Genomic DNA, 24,283 nt, shown 5'->3' on the forward strand with positions numbered 1-24,283 from the left:
TGGGCACAGGGTGATTGTGCACATTCCATCAGACAGCACTAGATGAGAGTATTGAATCTGAGTTACTGGAACGGTGTGGCAGTAGTTCTATGAGCTGTGCAACTCCAAAGTGAGATTATTGGTGAAAGTTAAAGCTTCGCTCAACGTGAGGTACAACAATACAAGAGAAAGAGGTCACAGAGGTATCCAAAATTCACAATACACCACTTTACCATTCATGCCATCATAATATCATGAAGGTATATTACCATGGCAAAAAATGATGATAATTAAATTATAAGGAAGAATACTGAAGATTAAAGATCATCAATGTACTTCAAAAACTTTTAATAGACAAGTCATAAAAATGTTATAAATCTATTCTCTATGCTAACAATTGCGCCTCTGTTTATACTGTTATTCATGATAATGGAGGAATATCATGCCTGCTCTTTGACTGGACACAACAGCATATAATTCAATTTTAATTACCTCAGAATGTTGGGCATAGTTGACAGGAAACCTGCAGCCCAGATTTTCCGAGATTGGAGCAAACATTCACTTTTCTCTTCTTGCGCTAGCTTCTGTTTCAGCGTTTTGAATCGTTGCCATTCTTTATTATCAGAGAAATCTAAACTTGATTCAGTTCGTGCACACAGCTGCAGTCTTTCTATTATTGGCATTTCTTTAAAAAAAAGCAAAACTGTTTAATGTAATACCGAAAGTGAAATGGAGGAATTAACTAAAATTTTGGTATTTGGAACAATTTTGTACAAATGAACACTGGAATGAAAACAATGTTAAAAGTGTGTGCTTCCATTGAGTTGTACAACCATAAAAGCATTCCAATGGAATTTAAGGCAAAGAAGTTATATCAGGATAAGGAAAGGATGCCATTTGTGCAGATCTTTTACCTTAATATATGGCACTGCAGCATCAAGCAGCTTAACAAGACAAAACTGGACAAAGTACAGCCTAAATATTAAACTCTACTTCTCTTCTTCCAAAATATCTCTGGATTAAGGATGACTCACTTCTACTCCAGGTCTGTGAAGCAGCAGGCAGGTCCTTGATAAGCCTCAAATCAGCAACAATAGAAGACGCAATTCAAAAGGGTTAAATTTTATCTTTACATTTATTAATGACTATTAACAATATAACATCTAACCCAATTAAAACCCTAGTATAAGTAACTAGAACAAATATACAGATATCTTATCTTTATATACAGTGTGTAGTAAAATAAACCCAGACCATTACAGTCTGAATCCAATATTCAAAAAGAGAGAAATTCCCCCAAAAAACCCAGGTCAGTCAGTCAAATAAGTCAGTTTGAAAACACCATCCACAGAATTCAACCCCAAAGCTCAATGTCCAAATTCAGTTCCCACAACTGAATTACAAAAGGATGTCGTATTGAACATTGGAGAGCAAAATGATTGATGTTGTGTTGCCGTAAGCTTATGTCTCTTTTTTCAAGTCCTCCTCAGATGACTTCCCTTGGTTTTCAAATTGTAGTTTTTAAGCTTTCATTATCTTATGAAGTATGTGCCTTTCACACAGCTCTCCTTGTTGGTTTCCGCTGCTCCAACTGCTACAGTTCTGACGCTCCAACTGCCATTCTGAACGTCCCATTCTCTCTCTCTATCTGCACAGCTCGACCCCGCTGCATCGAAAGTCACAGAGGTCCCAGAATTCCATCCTTTATGGTGACAGTCCACAGTCCAAAAGGTCAGTCCATAGTCCATCATAACATCGTGCATTCTTTTAAAACTGGTTGGCCAAGAGATTATGATTTGTTGAGAATGTATTCATCAGACTTTCTTCAGTGATCCTCCACTCCCTTTCAGCTGTCTCCTTTGACTCTTTCTCTCACTCCCTCTCCTTCACTCACCACCTTTTTCCTTTTCTGAAAGATATATATTCCAGCATTGGATGTTGGATGGTAATGTTAATTCTGATAAGACAAACAACAGTTTGTTTTTCACTGGCAGTGAAGAAGGAAAAGATCTGCTTCACATAACAAGGAAAATTTCAGATTCCATGAATTGACCTTGTTGGGCACATCAGGTTTTAAAAACCCTTCTTTCTTCTTCTTGATGAGCTGAGCTCGTGCTGTAGACTTCTTCCACACTGAAATGTTTGGGTTATCAAAAGTTTCTCAGCTGACATCACAGCTCTCGGGGGCAAAAAAGGCTCTACTTGTTAAGAGACATAGTGCCAGTTGATGTTTAGAAAAACTGTTGACAATACCTTGAACAGCTCTTGGGATATTAGAGATCATGACAAAACAAAATCAAACTAGGAACAGGCCATTTGGACTTTCTAGTTTGATTTGTGATTCAATACAGACTAATTATTTATCTCAATACCATTTCCTACTCTTTCTCCATATCCTTCTATAGAACCATAGAACATTACCACACAGAAAACAGGCCATTTAACCTTTCTAGTCCCACTGACCTGCTCTCATTCCATCACCCTTCAGACCTTTCCTATCCATATATTTATCCAATTATTTTTTAAAACTCGAGATTGAATCTGAATTCACTACATCAGATGGCAGTTTATTCCACACTCCTACCACTCTCTGAGTGAAAAACTTTCCTTGAATGTTCCCCTTTCAGCCTAAAGCTATGACCTCTTGTATTTATCTCCCCCAATCTAAATGGAAACATCCTACTCACATCTACTCTGGCTATACCCCTCATAATCTTATAAACCTCTATCAAGTCTCCCCTCATTCTTCTTCATTCCAAGGTGTATAGTCCTAACCTGTTTAATCTTTCCTGGTAACTCCTGAAGACCTGGCAACATCTTCGTAAATCTTCTCTGCACTCTTTCAATCTTATTGATATCTTTCCTGCTGTTGGGTGACCAGAACTACACACAACAAGTGTGGACTCACCAATGACTTGAATGACTTCAACATAACATTTGATGTCTTTTGCACCTAGAAATTGATCATTCTCTTCCTTAAATATATGGAGTGACTTGACCTCCATAGATTCCACAATGATCTTCTGAATGGAAAACAATTTTCATCCTTATTTCATTCCCTACTCTCTGGTCTTGTTCTAAGACTGTGGTCTCAGCCGTGAGAAACATCCTCCTTGTCTTCAGTCAGTCAGAATTTTGTAAGTTTTAATTTGCAACTGACAAATTCAAATCTAATTGACCTAATCTTTCCTCACATGCCAAATTTGGAAGAGTAACTTATCATGGGCCAATCTCATCTTTAAATAATAAATTTGTAAAGCCTGGCACAACCTGAATTCATAATTATCACTAATAAAACAATTTCAAATTGGAAATAATTATTTTTAGCAAAATGAAATGTTACTTTTTAATAAAAAGGATTCAAGGCAGATCTATTACGTTCTATCTGGCTGCATTTTAATACTGAATACCAGGATGTAAACACGAAATTTAAGAAAAGCACAATCTGGACCTGGAGCCAACCCTTAGGAGTGCAAGTAGCACACAAGATGCCGTAATTCTATTAGACAACAATGTATTTTATCAGTAGGTTCAGTGCCAGGCAAGAACTACTGTTACAGCCAATTACATGAAGAACAAGAACTCATTTTTCACCGAGATAGATTACAATCCAATGTATGAGTATTGCATTTTCCAGTTTCAGGTAAGACTGAATTCCTTTCTCTCCCTTTCTGATCTATCCAGCTTCTCTCCCTCCTCACCTGGTTACATCCACCCATCATCCACACCCTTATCCTCCTAATGGGTTCCATTGCACGTCATTACTTCCTTAACTAGTTCTACTTATCACTCCCTTGCTTATCAAATTCCTGAATCTGCAGTCTTTTTTATTCCCACTCAAATACCACTTTAAGTCATCCCTAACCACAGGGCAGTTGTGGCATAGGATGCTCTAGGTGCTCTGGGGAGACTAAGGGATTATTTAAGGTGGTATGTTCGATCTCTACCCCATGTTCTCCTCCCTGGCTTCTGCTCTCTTTTTTCTCTCTATGTGTCACTAACATCAGTTGCTGTCACTCATCTCCACACCTCTTCCTCCATCTGCCCATCACCTGGTCTGCGACCCGCTGCCTCAACCTCTCCCATGCTTATACTGACCATCACCTCTTTGCACTCTCAATTCTGAAGGACGGTCCCAACAAAAAATGTTGACTGCTCCTCCAGCAGTTTGTTTTGCTCAATGTCTGCAGGTTCTCGTGTCTCTATAAAGTTGCATTAGTCGCTTGTGACAGTAAACTATGTTACTGGGAAAAACTCTGGACTTTTAATTTATTGAGTTATTTCATACTTTGTAAAATTCCACACATTCTTTATTCTTAAATTAAAACTCAACATAAAGGAAAGTAACCTAATCAACTGCCAATGGGGTCTGAAATCCACAAAAATCTGAACCACATTTGAAGAGGAGATCTGGAAAATACTTGGAAAAATATTGAGACTGATGCTCTGGCAGCAATGCTTTTGATTTGAGGATATAATGGGAAGGCCAGATTAAGAACCTAATTATCTTGGAGAGCGGAGCAACCGTCAGCATCCAAAATTATTTAATAAAATAAATTGCATTTTTCTTGTAATTAGCACAGTTGAATAAAGATGATATAAAGTTGTAACTATCAACTCAAATAGAAAGATCCACAACTTTTACCCAAGGAAAAGAGCTGATTAATTTCATAAATAAAGTTAGATTTTCAGTACATCACTCAAGGGCAAGTATAAATTATATGAACTGTTGTGGCGATAGTCAAAAATCATTAAACAGCATAAAACCATGATCATGTACTGGATTTAAATACGTGAATCAAGATTAAAATAAAATTACATATTTTGCAATTATGACAGTAGGTAGTTAAAATTTACCTTCTAAAAAGCATTTGAGTTATGAGTAAACTAGTTACTGATGCAGTACGACCCCTTAATTTGAATTCACTGCTAACATTCATTTTGTTCCACACTTCACTGATATACTTTCTAGGTAGAATCCCCCTGTCTATCTTTTTCCTGTATTCGTCAAAGATAATCTGTGCTTCGTGCAGGTCCTGTTCACAAAATTGAAACAAATAACCTTCCATTACTGGTCATCAGCAGAAAGTTATCCCTTTGCCAACTCCACTTAACAGAAATCTAGTCGAATGTATGACAATTTCAGTACCATATGAATGTCAAAATAAGTGGGTATTTCAGAGATAGAACACAGGTAATTTTTATTCAAACTAATTGTAGTCGAGAATAAGACATGATGAACTAAAAAACAAAAAAATGTAATAAATGTTCCAGAGCAACAATTTCAAACTTACTAATGATATGACATTAAAGACAAATTTCTGCCACAATTCATAATGGAATTGGTACCAAGAAAATATCATAATTTGCTGCCATCCTTCTCACTTATTTTAATCAAATCTTCAGAGGAAGAAATATTTGTTTCTGTAAATAACACTAAAGCAATTTCTACCAAAGTTATTCAGAAACACCTGGGAAGATTAATTTTTGTTGAGTTTACTGGTAATCAAGTTTGGGGTTTCCCTTTCTCTCCTCTGAAAAAAATGGGCTGGAACATTCTGTGGCAGGTTTAACATAGTGCAGAATCCATCAACAGTACATGAAAGGATCATTTGGCAATGCAAAATCAAAAGTTGGAAGAAAAAACGAGGATTCAATTTATCTAAAGGATATATCTGATTTTTGCACAAATCGATTTAGACAGAGATGGAAACACAACGATCCATCTATAATTCATCAGAATAATTAAAAAAGCTCCAGACATCACAGATCTTGAAGAATACCCAAAGCCTCACAAAAGTTTGAGAAAAATTGGGTTCATCATACATTGTCCAGTGCCCCAGTGGGTCATATAACAAATGTAAAGAGACAACTTTTGGAGAGAATGCAGAGGAGATTGACAAGAATATTGCCTTTGTTTCAAGGTTTGAGTTACAGGGAAAGGTTGAGCAGCTGGGACTTTATTCCCTGGAGTGTAAAAGATTGAGGGGTGATTTGATAGAGGTATTTAAAATGATGAAGAGGGACAGATAGAGTCAATGTGGAAAGGCTTTTTCTATTGAGAGTGGGGAGGGGGTTCAAACAAGAGGACATGATTGAGATTGAAGTGGGAAATGTTTAGGGGAAACATGAGGGGGATTTCTTCACTCAGAGGGTGGTGGGAGTGTGGAATGAGCTTCTGGCTGAAGCGGTAGATGCAGTTTCAATTTGAATATTTAAGGAAAACTTGGATAGGTATATGGACAAGAGAGGTGTGGAGAGTTATGGGCCAAGTGCGGGTCAATGGGCCTAGGTGGGAGAAAGTGTTGGGCATGTTTAGAAGGGTCGAACTGGCCTGTTTCTGTGATATGGTTAATATATGATTAAAACAGATTTATTTTATTTTATGGCATCAAGAGACCATCCTTACATTAAAACCACTTCATTTAATGAATATAATTAAATGTTTAATTTCATTGATACAGTGGTACTAAATTTCTAAAATTTGACACCTATCTTATTTGATATGCTGATCTCGAAAGCTAAGCAGGCTTGGTCAGTACTTGGAGGGAAGACCGGCAAGGAACACCAGGTGCTGTAGGTTTCTGTGAAGGGCTCTTGACAAGTGGCGACTCTCTGCCTACCTTTTGGTATGTTACATTCTAAATGTGTATTAGGTAACAATAATGGAACCTTTACCTTTTTACAATTTCTGATGCCATACAAAATAAATTTATGGAAATTCTTAGCCTCCTTATGATCTTAAATTGGACAATTTCGACTGAATCTTTTGAATTGCTCAATGATGATAAGCAAAAGTAATTTTTTAAGTAATACATTTTCAATCAGGCATATGGAACAATGGAAAGGATAATAGACAAGATATTTACAATTTTATATAGCAAGGGAAAGCATACATGAAACTGCATAGTTTCAAAAGGAAACCATGATTAATATGCATTAATCCATTTCTCTAAGATAAAGAGGCTAAACTACACAATTACTGACATGATCATTGAAAATGTTGTCACTGGAAATTTGAAAAATAATACAGAAAATGCGGAAAAATCTTGAGAAAGACTAGTCTCGATAAAGGATCCTAACCAACAACGACGAATCAGCATTTCTATCCATGAATGCTGCCTGATCTGTTGAGATTCTCCAATTAAATGCTATCTGCTAAAAATTCCAGCATCTGCAATGTTTGTTTTTCTCAGGAAGAAGAGCGGTTGGTGGAACAAAGGGGATTTCTTTGAAAATGTAAATATGGTAGTTAAGATCTAGTTAAGCTTCTTTGCCTGTGTAATGAGTTGCAAAAAATATATAGTCTGTGTAATATTGTATCGTCTGACCTGCAGTGGCATACTCAACAGGCCAAACGGTACAAAGGAAGGTAAAGAAAAATCAGGATGACAGCAAAAAGGGCCAGATGATATTTTGTTCATAATTCCCAAACCATTGATGTACCAACAATCTTTCTTGTTCCAGCTTAATAATGTTTCTAGATGATTTTGTGCACCATTGAAAGAATGCCAAGTAAAATCACACATCTGAAAATATTTAATTAAAAAAATACGATTACTTTTAACCTTTTAATGTTTGATGTTGTGGAGGATGAGTCAATTAATTTCATTTTCCATTTCAGATGTTAAACCAGAGATGTAGAACATTTGATGAATGAAGTCTTCTTCCTCTCTGTCTCAAAGCAACCAATACCACAGTAAAAAAAAAAGCCATCTTGATTAAAGGCTTTATTTTGTCAGCTGGATGATTAAAGTTAAATAACTTTTGGTAGATAGTCTAAGAGAGTAATTTGGTGGGGAGTGAAGTAATTTTTTTTTTCAGAAAGTTTGGTTGGTTAGTTATCACATGGCTCTTTAAGTAACAGAATGAGAAATGGTTAATATTGAAAACTTAACAATCCTGAGTTCCCTTCCATTAAGTCACCATCACACAGTGCTACAAGTCTCCTAAAATATTATGTTGAATACTTGACAAAGACCAATGTTTTTGGCAGATATTATATAGCCTCTCCACCAATGAAACAGTTAATTTACTTAGCTTTTAGTTGTCATTCACAGAATTCAAGTTTGTGATCATCTTACTACCCATCGCTTAGAGAATGTTCAGTTCACCAGAAAGGGTGTTAGGTTGTTCATTCTGAGAGACATGACAGGGGTTTTGTTCACAAAAGCAAACTCCTGTGGAATGGCCAGGCCCTCGGGAATTTTTGGTGGCAATTGTCGATTGCCTCAGTAGCTTTGTTGGTTGGACATGATGAGGAAAAGTTGTGACCAAGGTCTTCAGTTGGTATAAAGAAGTTTGCATGCACTTAGATGAAAATGACATTAATTTTTGGACAGGATGAGGCTTGAGAAAGATGAGGAATCATCTGGAGAGAGCAAGTTGAAAAGAGTTGTGAAGATAAGTAAACAAAAATAAAAATGAGCATTCAAAGTTCAGAGAGGCAAAAATGCTGTTTTGTGGAAAACAAGATTTATTTTGCAGAACTAGAGGAGTTCAACTTGGAGGCATGCTATTAAACCTAACAGTTTTTGCAAATTCACAGCACAAATGTTCACACAAAATAAAATGCACACCTGAAGAAAAGTGTCTGCCGTACAAAATGTTGTCCTGAAGATGCAGAGAACAAGAAATTGTCAGAAGTAAGCTATGTAATGTCTTCATTTTTGAGACAACATGGCTTTTCATTGATTAAGATTTTGTATACAATTGCTTGCTAATAGAACAAGTTCAGAACTTTAAAAATTAATTTTGAATCTTATTGACTTGTGCCAAGTAGGAGAACTGGAAAAGAAATTACTTATTGCTAATTCACCATGCATACAGAAGTGTTTGTGTGATGTGATGAATCCATTTAGATTTTTGATGAACCAACAGACTTAACATCATTTCAGAGATGAACAACCAGCTTGGACTTAATTTCATGCATGACGTTGATAAGCAAGCCTTTTGATTTATAATAAGAAAACAGTACCCTTTTGACAGGTGAAACACTCTCAGTATATCATGCATCTCAAGTAGTATATTTGCAATCAAGAGGAATAGCTTATTAAATATCTATATTATTCTCTGGCAAAATCTCAGTGGGGAAGACTTGATTTGAATATAGGATGTCTCCATGAACAATATAGTATCTTATGGATTTCACTGTCATGTTTGAACCATTCCCTAAAGAATTTGATGGTGAATGAATGGCAAATCTTCACCCTTGGAGGATGCTAAATGTTTTCCTACCTACACTTATTCCTTTCAATACAATTTCAACATTTGACTTCAGAGCAAGGAACAATATATCTAAATGAAGCCAATTTAACCCTTCTCAATCTCATCTCAATATGCAAGAGATACACAACTGTTATGGGTTGATTTCTAGTCTTTTTCTATATCTCAGAAGATATCTTGTGAGCACAGTAATGACTCAGAATGCTATTTTGACATTTTGGGAAATATTTAAAATTCTCAGTGTGAAAATCTCAATTTATTTGCTGCCACATTCTCAACCAACCCAGAGCAGTAAATTACTTGAAGTAAACCTCATACACTACAGATGTCTTAATTCTGGAAAAATTAATGAAAATATCTGAGAGAGTAGCATGGAGTACGTCAAAGAGACTTCCAGAAGGAAGAAGAGATATCAAGCTTGACTGTTTCATGAGCATAAATAGTGATGAATTACTTTTCTCAGTTTTGCCTCAGCAAAGCAAAACAACGCAATCAGATATTGATGAAACTTTTGAAGCAATTAGTCACCTGGTAATGAAAATAAAACTTGGCAGTTCCAAAATTAGTACATGTCTCAATCTGAACAAAGAATGTACTGACTAAATTAAAGCAATACAATTTTATTCATAAAGCAGGGAATATTTTTAGAACAATGTTGAGAAACTGGTTGGAGCAAAAGTGTGCAGTTGGCATCTTCAGGACTTACAAGAATTATAAATAATATCAGACCTACAAACACCAGTTAGTTTTGATTTTTCAGGAAGGAATCTATTTTGGCTATTCCCAAATATTAACTACATTAACTATGTTAACTAAACTGCGAACATATTTTCATATTGATGTCTCCGTGTACACGACAAAAATACTTTCTAGTTTTTCAGTTGAGGGTCTTTGGAAGGATATAGATTGATAATCTCTCAGCAAAAGAATTGTGTTAAACGGTCATCATTTCTGCTGTCCAAGGTGAATGCAAGCTAATGCAAGAGCAGCAAGGTAGCCTGTCCTGGTGCCCGGAGCAGCTCTTTGATGTTAAATTATGCTAACATTTCTTGTAGATTTCTGTGTTACAATTACCTTCCACATTTCCTAATTAAAATAATGGTTATGCATTAAAAAGTATTTTATTGTCTGTTAAGAATCTTAAACATTCAAAACAATACTAAAATAAATGCAAGTCTCTATTATTTTTCCAGAGTACTGTTTATGCTTTTTTTTCCTTTAACATTGGTCAAACTCAAGATTTCAGAAAACACATTACTGAAAACAGTGAGGAAATCATGAACTAAAATATTTCATAGAACCATTAAACACTATAGCACAGAAGCAGGCTCTTTGGCCAATCTAATTTGTGTGAAACTATTATTTTGCACACAGACTATAGCCCTCCATACCCTCCCATCCAGGTACTTGTTTACATTTATCTTAAATGTGAACATTGAGCCTACATTCACTTCAGCTGGCAGATCATTCCATTCTCTCACCGCTCACTGCAGGAAGAAGTTCCCTCTAATGTTCTCTTTAAACCTTTCTCCCTTAACCAGTGTCCTCGAGTTCTTGTAGTTCAACTAACATTGAGGCATTGTTTCTTATGTACAATAATCGTTTTTTTACTGAAGATGATTTTTAAATTTTGTACCTGAAGTATGTGCAGACACTACAATATGCTCATCTTCTATTGCCATCGACTTTCTGAGGAACGACAGAATGGTTGCCAATCCTTGATGCAGAACTTCATTGGGAGGAAACGCAATCGGACATTTTCTAAGGTTAAGTGCCTTCAATGAAGTTACATTACCTATGGAAAAAAATAAATCTGTCCCAAAACTGCCTAATAATTATAATCAATGGCAAATAATATTACATATATTGTGATGGAATTGTATTATTATTTATCTTAAGGAAAATTGTATACATTTCTTAGAAAAGAGTTCTGTGGGTGCACAGGGACACATAAAACTTTGAGATGGTAGGTCTTTCGGACACAAAGCACCTGGCAAACAGAGCGAAAAAAACCCCCCAGCAGTGATTGTTCTGTTGAAGCTGTATAAACAACCATAAAAGTCAGAAGTGAATCTTCATTGAAACTAAAGACAATGGTGTTTGCTGAGAGGTGGCATCTGACCAGGGATCTGATGCCTTCAAGAAGGTAAATATTAGCAGTTTGTGGTCAGTAAAGATCATGAAGTTCTTGCTTTCCAAAAAAAAACGGAAGTATCTGATCACTAAGTACAGCGCCAGCAGTTCCCTATCGAACATGCTGTATTTCATTTCCAGAGAGCAGAGGAGCCTACTAAAAAATGCTAGAAGCTTCCATTGTCCATTAGGACAATGACTCCGCCGACTGCCGTGCCAGAAACATCGATCGACAAGATGTTTGTGGACAGACCAGCAAGGGCATCTTTGGTCTGCTGGAATGCTACTGTCGTCCCTTTGTCCACTCAAGTTCTTTGGCATCGCTGGACATGAGGTCAATGAGGGGTTTCATAATATGAGCTGCAGAGGTTAGAAATCGACAATAGAAATTAACCATCCCCACAAATTCCTGGAGTCTTTTGATGCTATCGGGCCTTGCAAAATTGAGGAATGCTTCCATCTTGTTAGGCAATGGAACTAAACCCCGGCTACTGATCTGATGTCCCAAGAACTCGATAGAAGACTGCTCGAATTTGCACTTGGCAGGGTTCAGTTAGCCTGAAGCCCTGTAAGTGGCAGCAGAGTAAATGCAGATGCTGCAGGTGCTCTTTGTGGGAGAGGCTGGCAACACGTCGTCCGAATGCCACACTCCACTGCATCCTTCAGTCGCTGGAATGCCCAGAAAGGCATTCTCAAAATTTGATCACCGTCTTGGCCACATCCTTCGGGTTTACAGGTATTTGGTAGTACCTACGCACCAAGTCAATTTTAGAAAATATTCTGGCCCCATGAAGATTAGCTGTAAAGTCCTGTAAATGGGGCACAGGTAGAGGTCTGCAGTGATAGTGTCGTTGAGATGCCTGTAATCCCTGCAAGGTCTTCAGTGTCCCTTGGCTTTGGGCACCATATGTAGTGGGGAAGCCCATGGGCTATCAGACAGGTGTATGGTTCCAAGTTCCTCCATTTTGTGGAACTCTTGTTTTTCAAGCCACAATTTGTTGGGTGGCAGGCGGTGGTTCTTGGGTGGGGATGTGGTATGTTTGGGTGTGGCAGTGGAGAACATGGGATTGACAATATCTGGAAACTCTGCAGGAAGTTTGGCGAATTCGTTGTTCGAGTTCTCCACACGGGTAGTTTGTCTTTTCCAAGGCGGAAAGACTGGAGCGTTGTGGTGTTCATCAACCAGCACCCTTTTAAGTCCACCATTAGTAAGTGGGCTCTCAGGAAGTCGGCACCCAGCATCAGCCGGGACACGGCAGCAAGAATGAACTTCCATGTGAACTTACTGATGCCAAATTTCAGGGTATAGTCCATACGTACGTATGAATCATACTGTTATTCACCACAGTGAGCGCCAGACCCGTGCTCCGGGGATGAGTGTCAAAGCTCAAAGGAGGAAGGACACTAACCTTCACACCCGTGTTGACTTGAAATTTGCGCTGGGAGAGTTCGTCCCAGATGTAGAGTAGGCTGTTATGGTGGTCAGCCGCTGAAGCCATTGTCACGGAGTCATGCTTGTCTGGGAGAACATGCACCTTCATCACTGGTACTTGTGGAGCCTGGGCCTTTGGGTGTTTCGCAGCTCTAATTTCTGCGTGCCTTGCGCCTTGCTACTTTGCGCGCCATAGAATGTCTGCACGAGCTGCCACAGTTTGAAGGTTATTAAAATCTTCGTCAGCCAACATGAGGCGGTGTCTTCTGGCATATGCTGTAAAAACAACTGCTTGAAGAGCAAGCAAGGCCCATGGCCGTCTGCCAGTGGCAACTAGTCGTTCATCAACTGCGAAGGGACACGGTCCCCCAGGCCATCGATACGGAGGAGCCATGCAGCTCGCTTGTGTCATGAGAGACCATAAATCCGGAGGAGGGCTTTTAGTGATTCACACGGGTTCCGAAGGAAACCCACTATTTGACCGGCCATGTCCTGGTTGAGGGCATTTACCGCATGATAGTACTTAGTGGCATCCATTTCTACCTTGCGAATGTGGAACTGTGCCTCAGCCTGTCCGAACCAAACTTCAAGTTGAGTGGTCCAAAAGACAAGGTAGTTTGAGTGAAACTGCTGCATTGTCCATGTTGGGTCCAAAATCCCTTTGGGCCCATTGGGGTCACCAATGTAGCAACTGTATCACAGTGTGAAATAAAGAACAAGAAAATGATCAGACGTCGTCGAGTTGGTTCAGTAAAAGTCACAGTTTTTAAAAAACCCTGTGTGGTCCAAATGACATCATCACATTGTGATGTCATGACATCACTCAGAACCTCCCGAGCCAGTTCAATATCATGAGTTATTCTAATTGCTTACCCATTTCACTATTCATACTTGATTACTTAAATATCTGACTCCCATCAGTTCAAATTGTACTTGATAAAATGCGCAACCTACATGCAACCAAAAGCCTGGAAATATATTGCTTTCCTCAATATCAAAATCAGTTATATAGATAATTATGCAAATTTTCTTTAAATTTAAAAGATGGTAACAAATCATACAAAACATCTTCAGGAGTTGTGGAACAGGAGTAGCTCATCAGTTCAAAAGGCAACTGTCTTTTAAAAAAAATGATGCATTTGTAACCTCACCACAATCATCAAACAGACACCATTCTCTGTGGAAAACCCCAAATGCCAGTGGGAAGCTGCCCAAGAGATTTGCTTTGGAAGCTGACAAAAAAATCTGCACAGAGTTGAGTCATCAAATGGCAGAACAAAATATTAGAAACTCACAGTTGAGAATCAGTTGTTGGGCAGTGTTGGGAAAAAAAAATTGGTGAAATTAACTTCATATTTGCCAAAAAGTAGGGAAGTATAGTGAACACCAATAAAAAATTTAGTCATGGAATACAAATTTGCCCAGAAGTATTTCACAGGCGGCTAATTTAACCCATTATCTCCCCACTTCCTCTTCCTAGTGGTCTTTCCACCTCTCAGACCTATCCAGTCATCTCTGGGGCCCTTGTCACAGTTTCCCTCCCCCTCCATTATGAACATAAAATCACCTTCTTCCCTGTTGTCTTGGTCCACACCTGAAACATTAGGCCCTTTCAAGCTGCCATATAAAATGGGGTTAACTGGGCAATTTGCCCGGTTTGCGCTCCACTCACGCGGCAGTTTGAAAGGGTCCGACATGGCCAGCATGGTCCAAATCCAACCGGATCCCTGACCTACCTCAGAGGTAGTAAGGGAACCAAATTCAACTTAACCAGGACATGTCTTCCGGCTTGAACAGGAGTGGGGGGGGGGAAGAGGGGTCGCTGTCACGGGTGGAGGGAACACGAACTGCTGCTGCTGCTAATGTCAGTCCGGATGTGACAGCTCAACATTCGTGGTAGCAGGACGTTATTCGGAGTTGGGGGGGGCATGATTGATGGGGTGGGTGTTGATTGACTGTAGGGTTCACGACTGACGGGGGAGCGTGACTGACTGAGGAGGTGGTGATTGACAGTGGGTGGGGACTGACGGTGGGGGGGGGGGGGGTGACTGACGGCCTGTGGGGGGGGGGATGGGGGAGATTTACCAATAGTTCTCCTGAGTGCTTGACATGGGTTGCGACTTAATGGATCAATCTCCCTGCAGCTTAAAAGGTGCTGGAAGCATCTTTACCCCAGTAATTGCACCTGGGTTCCAGGAGGGCTACCCAGGTGCTGCAGTTTAAAAGTGCCTATGACTGATCATTTCTATCCATGGATACTGCCTGACCTGTTGAGTCCTCCAGAAATTCTTTGTCTGCTCAGGCTTATTTCAATGACTGCATTGGCTAATTATTTCTGATTTTATTTAATTGTCAGGCTTGCATTTGTATTTGTAACATTAACAAAATCAAAAATATTAAACCAACTGGTAGAATCAGAATTTCAAACTAACCAAGTTGCACTGGTAGCTTTTGGATAGGATTTCCCTCAAGCAGCAATGTTTTAAGGCATCTGTAAAAAAAAAAGGCATACAGTAAGTAGCCTCAATGTCATTCACAAACTGACCCAACACAATAAACTGTTCCAGGGTAGATTTATAATAGTGAAAATAGATTCTTGGCAACAATACCATAAGAAAGGAGTAAACTAAGGAATGGTCAAAATGTTATTTTACATTGAAAGAAATGCAGCAAAAGACGAAGAAGAAAAAGGAAAAAATGGCACCACTGCCACTGGTGCAAACCCAGGAGAGCAGATTGCTACCTCTCCAATATCAGATTTTTAAACAACAAACTCAGACTTATTTATGGACTCTTACTTTGCACACTTTATTATTGAATATTTATTTTCTGTACTGCAGTTTACATTTTGGTTTTTCTTAACATTTCTCTTGCATGAGCATCTTTACATAAACAGAAATTCCACTTGGCTGACAGGAAAAAGAATCTTAGGATTGTATGTGATGTCATATATGTACTGACAATAAATCTGGACTTTGAGAACAGAGACAGAGCACAGCTCTGAAGAGTTCAACCACCAGGTCCTAATGCTTTAAGTGGCCTGTTAATGGAGCTGACAGTATTTGTAAGTAAAATCTTGCAACCGCTGAGGTGTGTACCAAAGATGGCAACACCTGTGCTTGGCAGTAGCCATGAGGGGATGCAGATATTGGTGAGCAGCGGACCAGTACAGGGCACCAGAAATGGGAAGAAGTTTGATAAGAAGCAAAGATGACCCTACATGAAAGGTGACAATGGCAGCGAACAAACGAGGGGCTCAATGACTGAGCGACCTACACAGGGTGTGGACGATTTGTATTTGGGAGACCTGCATGGGCTTGTGGGAAGCAGGTGGGATTTGAGAGGGTGCTGAGGGAATGAAGGGCCTTGGATGCTGAAGGCTTCCTGATCCTGCCAGAGGTCTGGATGGGGAGCTGATGAATCAAACAAGAATCTGTGCAGTGGCAGAAGCTGCGGGAGCAATGGAGTCAAATCCATGGACACAGTAACTCTAAATGACTCTCTTGCTTCTTTTTTGTAACTTATTCTAAAGGGCACTGGGAGACACTAATAGCAAATCTGTCTGCTTATGGCAGGCAGAAGGCAATTTTGTGTAATATTGTACCATTTCATGTAATAATTCTGTATGATTACATGACAATAAAGGAATTTTAAATCTAGAAATAGCTAGGAAAACAATTCCAGGTTGCAGTAGAAGATTCTGTCACCTAAAGGCTAATTGAAGAAACCAGTGAGATACTAGAAACTCCAGGTTTTAAAATAGGGTTTCTGCATGAGTATATAACAGGAGGTGAAAAATGGGCTGAGCCATTCATAAAATTTCTCAATGATAATTATTGTCAAAAATGTTGTATCATGTATATGTGCCCCTCAATTATTATTTGATGCAGCTGAAAGGATATTTCATAAAAACTACAATAGTATATATTACATTTTTAAAAAATAGATAGATAATAAATATTCAGTTTCCATACTGCAAGAAATAAAGTGACACTTCCTTAGTGCAGGTGGACCATCGTGATGCCAGATCAACTTATGATTAGTGTCAAGGGAAGGTTCAAGAACCAAATTGCCATTGGAAAGAAACTTTCCTTGAACCCAGAGGAGCTGGTCTTCAGGTTTCTGTACCTTCTGTCCAAAGGTAGCAGAGAGAAGAAGTTGTGACCAGGGTGATGGTGGTCCTTAATGTTGGCTGCCTTCTTGAGGCAGTGCCTCACAGAGATGCATTCAACAGATGAGAGACCATGGCTTCTCATGGACCTGACTATGCCTGGAACTTTCTGCAGCCTCCTGCAATCCTGGGCCCTCAAATTACCAAACCAGATGGAGATGCAACCAGTCAGAATATTTTCCATAATGCACCTATAGAAGTTTGATCGAGTACTGGATGCCATGCCAAATCTCCTTAGAATCAATAGGCACTGTTGTCTTCTTCACAGTAGGCTCAATATGCTAGCTCCGGGAGAGGTCTTCTATTAAAAAGAACCTGAAGTACTAACCCTCTCCTACTCTTTCCCATTAGCAGACAAGTGAGTGTTTCCTCAGCCTTGCCTTCCAAAAATTAACAATAAATCTACTGTCTAAGCCTTTCGACAAATCTTCATATTTCTATTTCTATCATGTGCTGTTTGCATTTGAAAGTTCCCTTGATATTTTCCTTAACCAAATGCTTCAGTGGAAGATTCCAAATTCCTAAAGCTTGATAAATAAAAAGCCTCATTATTTTACAATTGTATGAATAAATTTATGCCTTTTTTTAGAACCCAGAGAAGAAAACTTCAGGTTGAACTGTATATGGCCAATTAGATGATAATAAACTTGAACTTGAATCAGATTCTTTGAGGAGCAGAGGATTCTTTCTCCCAGAATGCAGATAAAAAATTCTCCCCATTACGACAAGTAAAGAAATTTAATAGTACAAAGTGAACATTGCCCCAAGAGGTATACAATGCAGTGATCATTGGGGGAGTCAGAGGTGGAGATTTAGGTTCTTGGGAGTCAATAGCTCAAGAGGACCTTTCCAGGACTCAACACACCAATAGCATCATGAAGACAGCATGTTCGTGCCTCTATTTCCTCAGGAGGTTGTGGAGGTTTGGTATGACATCAGAAACCCTGGCAAATATCTACAGAGGTGTGGTGGAAAGTGTGCTGAGCGTCTGCATCACAGTCTGGTATGCGAACACCAATTCCCCTGAGTGTAAAGCCCTCTAAAAGGTAGTGGACATAGCCCAGGGCATCACAGCCAATACCCTCCCCACTACTGAGTACATCTACATGGAACTGCTGTTGGAGGGCAGCAGCAATCATCAAAGACCACACCGCCAACACACACTCTGTTCTTGCTGCTGACATCAGGAATGAGGTATAGGTGCTACAAGTCTTGCACCACCAGGTTCAGGAACAGCTGCTACCCCTCCACCATCAGACTCCTCAGTGACAAAGTCAATCAGAAACTCATTTAAGGACTCTTACCTGTGCACTTTATTGATTTTTTGGGTTTTCTTTGTATTGCACAATTGTTTACATTTGTTATCTGTTTACAGATCATTTGTTTACCCGTTTTAGGCTGTGTAGTTTATTTTTTGCACTCTCCATTAGTGGGAAATCTGCTGTGCCCACAGGAAAAAGGAATCTCAGGGTCGTTTGTGATGTCATGTATGTACTCTGACAATAAATCTGAAAATACTTCTGTTCCCAAACTAAACAGACAAAACATTTTTTGAGTTTTCAAATGCTCAAGATTAGGGTTGTTGAGCATTGTTGACCCTAACCCTAATGTTATCAATGATACAATAGTCAGGAACACACACACAAGACAATAATGAGAGGTAATTAGCAAACCTATGATCTCCAATTGAAAGAGGAAGACTTGTGAGTTTGTTGTTTCGAAGATCCAACCAAATAAGATTCGGTAATCGATGAAAGAAGTCATTGGAAAGTTCAGATATGGCATTTCCTTCCAGGTACAAGTTCTATTGAAAAGATTATTTCAATCACTGCCATGTAGGACAAAATAAGACTTCTACAAAAACCTTACATAACTGTCAATAGTCTTAAATCTCTTAATAGTCAATAAAATCCCTAACTAGAATTCAATACGACATACAGCAGCTAATTTTGGATACTATGTACAAAAATTAGGACAGTAATAATGGTCAAATTATTTTTAAATCTTTGACAGTTCAAAGACATCACATCATCCAAATGACAGCACCCTTCATACGTTGAGGGATATCAGACTGCGATTCCATTCAAATTTTATTTCTTCGTGTTCAAATATTGTCTAAAAAATTTGAGAAGAATTCAAGGTCCAATAATGCACACATCTCAGCAAGTGCAGTAGTCTGTCAGAGATAGCAACATGGTAATCCCTAAGCAAAAGATCAAATAGTCAAACATATTGCTCGGGGCTACAGAAATAAAACAGAAATAAATGTCCGATTTTCCTGCAGCAGCAACTTCTTTTATTATACAAGAATATATAAAGTTGCAAAGATCTGGTGAAGGCTTTTACTTTTGGGAACTAGGTGGCGTAGAATTCCCCAAAGTCCGGTGACGAGTTGACAAATCATGTGTCCCCCCCCCTCCCTCTCCCCCTTCCCCTGTCCCCCCTCCCCATCCCCTTCTCCCTCCATCTGTCCCCCCTCCACCCCCCCTTCCCTGCACCACCCGGTCCCCCTTCCCCCGGTCCGTCCCCTCCCCTTCCCCCGGTCCGTCCCCTCCCCTTCCCCCGGTCCGTCCCCTCCCCTTCCCTCGGTCCGTCCCCTCCCCTCCCCCGGTCCGTCCCCTCCCCTTTCCCCGGTCCGTCCCCTCCCCTTCCCCCGGTCCGTCCCCTCCCCTTCCCCCGGTCCGTCCCCTCCCCTTCCCTTCCCCCGGTCCGTCCCCTCCCCTTCCCCGGTCCGTCCCCTCCCCTTCCCCCGGTCCGTCCCCTCCCCTCCCCCGGTCCGTCCCCTCCCCTTCCCCCGGTCCGTCCCCTCCCCTCCCCCGGTCCGTCCCCTCCCCTTTCCCCGGTCCGTCCCCTCCCCTTCCCTTCCCCCGGTCCGTCCCCTCCCCTTTCCCCGGTCCGTCCCCTCCCCTTCCCTTCCCCCGGTCCGTCCCCTCCCCTTCCCCCGGTCCGTCCCCTCCCCTCCCCCGGTCCGTCCCCTCCCATTTCCCCGGTCCGTCCCCTTCCCTTCCCCCGGTCCGTCCCCTCCCCTTCCCCCGGTCCGTCCCCTCCCCTTCCCCCGGTCCGTCCCCTCCCCTTCCCCCGGTCCGTCCCCTCCCCTTCCCCCGGTCCGTCCCCTCCCCTTCCCCCGGTCCGTCCCCTCCCCTTCCCCCGGTCCGTCCCCTCCCCTTCCCTTCCCCCGGTCCGTCCCCTCCCCTTCCCCCGGTCCGTCCCCTCCCCTTCCCCCGGTCCGTCCCATCCCCTCCCCCGGTCCGTCCCCTCCCCTTCCCTTCCCCCGGTCCGTCCCCTCCCCTTCCCCCGGTCCGTCCCCTCCCCTTCCCTCGGTCCGTCCCCTCCCCTCCCCCGGTCCGTCCCCTCCCCTTCCCCCGGTCCGTCCCCTCCCCTCCCCCGGTCCGTCCCCTCCCCTTTCCCCGGTCCGTCCCCTCCCCTTCCCCCGGTCCGTCCCCTCCCCTTCTCCCGGTCCGTCCCCTCCCCCTCCCCCGGTCCGTCCCCTCCCCTTCCCCCGGTCCGTCCCCTCCCCTTCCCCCGGTCCGTCCCCTCCCCTTCCCCCGGTCCGTCCCCTTCCCTTCCCCCGGTCCGTCCCCTCCCCTTCCCCCGGTCCGTCCCCTCCCCTTCCCTCGGTCCGTCCCCTCCCCTCCCCCGGTCCGTCCCCTCCCCTTTCCCCGGTCCGTCCCCTCCCCTTCCCTCGGTCCGTCCCCTCCCCTCCCCCGGTCCGTCCCCTCCCCTCCCCCGGTCCGTCCCCTCCCCTTTCCCCGGTCCGTCCCCTCCCCTTTCCCCGGTCCGTCCCCTCCCCTTCCCCCGGTCCGTCCCCTCCCCTTCCCTTCCCCCGGTCCGTCCCCTCCCCTTCCCCCGGTCCGTCCCCTCCCCTTCCCCCGGTCCGTCCCCTCCCCTTCCCCCGGTCCGTCCCCTCCCCTTCCCCCGGTCCGTCCCCTCCCCTTCCCCCGGTCCGTCCCCTCCCCTTCCCCCGGTCCGTCCCCTCCCCTTCCCCCGGTCCGTCCCCTCCCCTTCCCCCGGTCCGTCCCCTCCCCTTCCCTTTCCCCGGTCCGTCCCCTCCCCTTCCCTTTCCCCGGTCCGTCCCCTCCCCTTCCCTTTCCCCGGTCCGTCCCCTCCCCTTCCCCCGGTCCGTCCCCTCCCCTTCCCCCGGTCCGTCCCCTCCCCTTCCCCCGGTCCGTCCCCTCCCCTCCCCCGGTCCGTCCCCTCCCCTTTCCCCGGTCCGTCCCCTCCCCTTTCCCCGGTCCGTCCCCTCCCCTTCCCCCGGTCCGTCCCCTCCCCTTCCCCCGGTCCGTCCCCTCCCCTTCCCCCGGTCCGTCCCCTCCCCTTCCCTTCCCCCGGTCCGTCCCCTCCCCTCCCCCGGTCCGTCCCCTCCCCTTCCCCCGGTCCGTCCCCTCCCCTTCCCCCGGTCCGTCCCCTCCCCTTCCCCCGGTCCGTCCCCTCCCCTTCCCCCGGTCCGTCCCCTCCCCTTCCCCCGGTCCGTCCCCTCCCCTCCCCCGGTCCGTCCCCTCCCCTTTCCCCGGTCCGTCCCCTCCCCTCCCCCGGTCCGTCCCCTCCCCTTCCCCCGGTCCGTCCCCTCCCCTTCCCCCGGTCCGTCCCCTCCCCTTCCCCCGGTCCGTCCCCTCCCCTTCCCCCGGTCCGTCCCTTCCCCTCCCCTCCCTTCCCCTCCCCTCCCCTCCCCTTCCCCCGGTCCGATCCCAGGGATGGAATATGGGAGCGGGGGGTCCGTTTCTGTGCCCTTACCTCCAAACCTGGCATTTGGAGAACGTGCTCGGGCAAGTGCTCCAACCCCCTGCCGCTGAACTCGAGCATCTGAGGCCCGGGGTCCCCGCCGCCCCGCCGCTCCATTCCCCCAACCCCACCCCCGCGCGCTGCGCGTGCCCATGGCGACCGCGCACTGCGCGTGCCCATGGCGACCGCGCGCTGCGCGTGCCCATGGCGACCGCGCGCCTGACGTCACCGGCAGGGAGCCGAGTTGCGCGGAGGATGCATTTGCTCAGGGTCCGGGCGGCAGCGTCTTTGACCCTGACCCAAATCCCCTCCCGAAGCCCGAATAATGACCGGGCCTCCTCGCGCGTCCCCTTGTCTGAGGGTCCTGCAGCGGAGGCGCCGTTATCTCCCCCCCCCCCTCGGCCACTCACGGAGCCCGGACCCAGCCGCCGACGCGTCCACACCTCTGGGCGGCGACGCTCATCCGAGGCGAGGCCATGACTGACCCCCTCCACCCCCGACAGCCTCCAGCCTCCAGCCTCCATGGGCCGCTTGTGGTTGCCGCCTGAGCTCGCAGGGTCTGTCTTCCTCCCCCGGGATGGTCCCTGTCCACTGACATCCGGCCCTCCCTGTATGAACCACCGATCTGCCCTCCCTGGACTCTCCTCCAAGGAGAGACCATTACAGTCCGTGCCCAATATTCAAAAAGGAAAAATCACCAAAAACCCCAGGTCAGTCAGTCAAGTAAGTCAGTCTGAAAACACAGTCCACAGAACTCTATCCCAACGTTCAATGTCCAAGTTCAGTTCTTTAACTGATAACAAAGGACATCGAATTGAACGATGGAGAGAGAAATGATTGATGTTGTGTTGCAGTAAACTTACAAATCTTTTTCCAGCTTGCTCCCACATTTCACAACTTCTGCCTCACTCACTTCCTCCAAAACAAAGGTGCAGCCATCATGTGTTATTGTGGGTATACATCTGGGCTCAATATTGAAATCTACAACTTCAGTTTAACTGGGTTTCTCAGTCTGTCATCCATTTGAGGGATTGGTTCATCTTGTTTTTATTCATTTTTCTTTTTTTTCTTCCCATGTTCCCTTGGGAGTGCAGGGCATCTATCCTGACCTGCTGGGCATATCTCTTGCCTCTGCAATATTCCTTTGTTTATGTTCTGAATCTTTTAACAAGCTTCTTTTGTCCCCATTTCTGAAGAATAGGCCTCAATCTGAAATGTTAATTCTATTTTTATTTCCTCAGAAGTGACCTGACACTGATTTGATTTTTGGGCCACCTTATTATTTCTTTTGTCATCCACTAAAAGACCAAGTTGGCAGCAATATCTTTCATGATATGAACAGCTGCCATCGGGCACTTCGTCCTTTTTACCCTTAGTGTTTCTTCCAAATATGCTTTGTTAGCTTGGCGAGGAGGTGCTGAAAAGTGCAGAATGCAAAGAGGTAATAACCAGGACATTTCTTGACCTTGATGAAGGGCTCAAGCCCAAAAGATTGGTTATGTATTTTTTTTTTAATCTTGGCTATTGCTACATTTCAAACCAGCAACAATAGAAGACACCAGTCAAAGGGTTAAATTTCAACTCTATATTTATTAATGTCTTATTAACAATACAATATCTTAACAAAATTAACCCCACTGTAAATATCTATAGCAAATATACAATTATCATATATTTATAAACTTTGTGAAAATGAAAAATCCAGACCATTACAGTCCATGCCCAATATTCAAAAAAGAAAAATCACCAAAAACCCCAGGTCAGTCAGTCAAGTAAGTCAGTCTGAAAACACAGTCCACAGAACTCTATCCCAACGTTCAATGTCCAAGTTCAGTTCTTTAACTGATAACAAAGGACATCGAATTGAACGATGGAGAGAGAAATGATTGATGTTGTGTTGCAGTAAACTTACAAATCTTTTTGCAGGCTTCCTATGATAACTTTCCTTGGTTCTCAAAGTGTGGTTTTTAACCACCTCACTTACGCAACATGGGCATTTCACACTGCTCTTCAAAATCTCTATGACAAGAAAGATTCACATTGACCTTTTAGTCATATTCAAATTCAGTCTTCCACATGCAGTGTCTCTGTGTATCCTTCTTGACTGCTCCAAGCCGAACTCTCTGCTTCACAGCTGGATTCTTCCCCCCCCCCCCCCCCTCCCCCTCCCCTCCCCTCTCTCTCTCTCCTCTCTCTCTCTCTCTGCACAGCTTGACTTTGGTGAGTCAGCACTCAGCTGAACCACCACGTTACACAGTTCTTAGCAGAAATCCATCCTTTATAAGGTCAATCCATGGCCCATGACACTATATAAAGTACACTGTTTGACCTGCTGAGTTTCTCCAGAAGTGTTTTTACTTCATCCGCAGTGTCTGCAGACTTTCATGTTTTACTTCATTACTTTACTCATGTTTGTCTTGAAACCATAAGACTAAATGAGATCTGAAGGAAATAGTGAGGACTGTCGTGCCATTTCCTCTTGTAGTTCCATGTTTTGTATGACAGGAGATGACCAGAGATGATGTTAGTTGAGCATGGGATAGTTTGTCTGAAAGTATGATTCTATTTGTTTGACTAAGGTGACATAAATCAGCAGACTCAATTTTAACATATTCCAAAATGTT

The 24,283-nt window shown here is 43.3% G+C and overlaps 2 protein-coding genes across 4 annotated transcripts in view; one reads left to right on the forward strand and one right to left on the reverse strand.

Annotated features, from left to right (window-relative positions):
* Positions 1–21,775, reverse strand: part of LOC138744087 (leucine-rich repeat-containing protein 27-like) — a 37,758-nt gene extending 15,983 nt beyond the window's left edge. The window contains exons 1-5 of the mRNA XM_069899617.1: positions 21,672–21,775; positions 18,614–18,744; positions 15,202–15,260; positions 10,841–10,999; positions 472–664 (exon numbers count right to left, since the gene is read on the reverse strand). Of these exons, the coding sequence (XP_069755718.1) occupies positions 472–664; positions 10,841–10,999; positions 15,202–15,260; positions 18,614–18,744; positions 21,672–21,740 (611 nt within the window). The 5' untranslated portion in view covers positions 21,741–21,775. The remainder of the gene's footprint in view (positions 1–471; positions 665–10,840; positions 11,000–15,201; positions 15,261–18,613; positions 18,745–21,671) is intronic.
* The window catches only part of LOC138744086 (serine/threonine-protein kinase 32C), a 207,999-nt gene continuing 205,314 nt past the window's right edge, over positions 21,599–24,283 (forward strand). The window contains exon 1 of one of the 3 annotated variants that reach the window (XM_069899608.1): positions 21,599–22,369. The gene's annotated coding sequence lies outside the window, so the exon portion shown is untranslated. Of the gene's footprint in view, positions 22,370–23,403; positions 23,419–24,283 lie in introns of those variants that run through there. The other 2 variants (XM_069899614.1, XM_069899616.1) reach the window with 2 other exon arrangements.

The sequence above is a fragment of the Narcine bancroftii genome, chromosome 10 (genome assembly GCF_036971445.1).
Source record: "Narcine bancroftii isolate sNarBan1 chromosome 10, sNarBan1.hap1, whole genome shotgun sequence".
NCBI classification, from domain to species: domain Eukaryota; kingdom Metazoa; phylum Chordata; class Chondrichthyes; order Torpediniformes; family Narcinidae; genus Narcine; species Narcine bancroftii.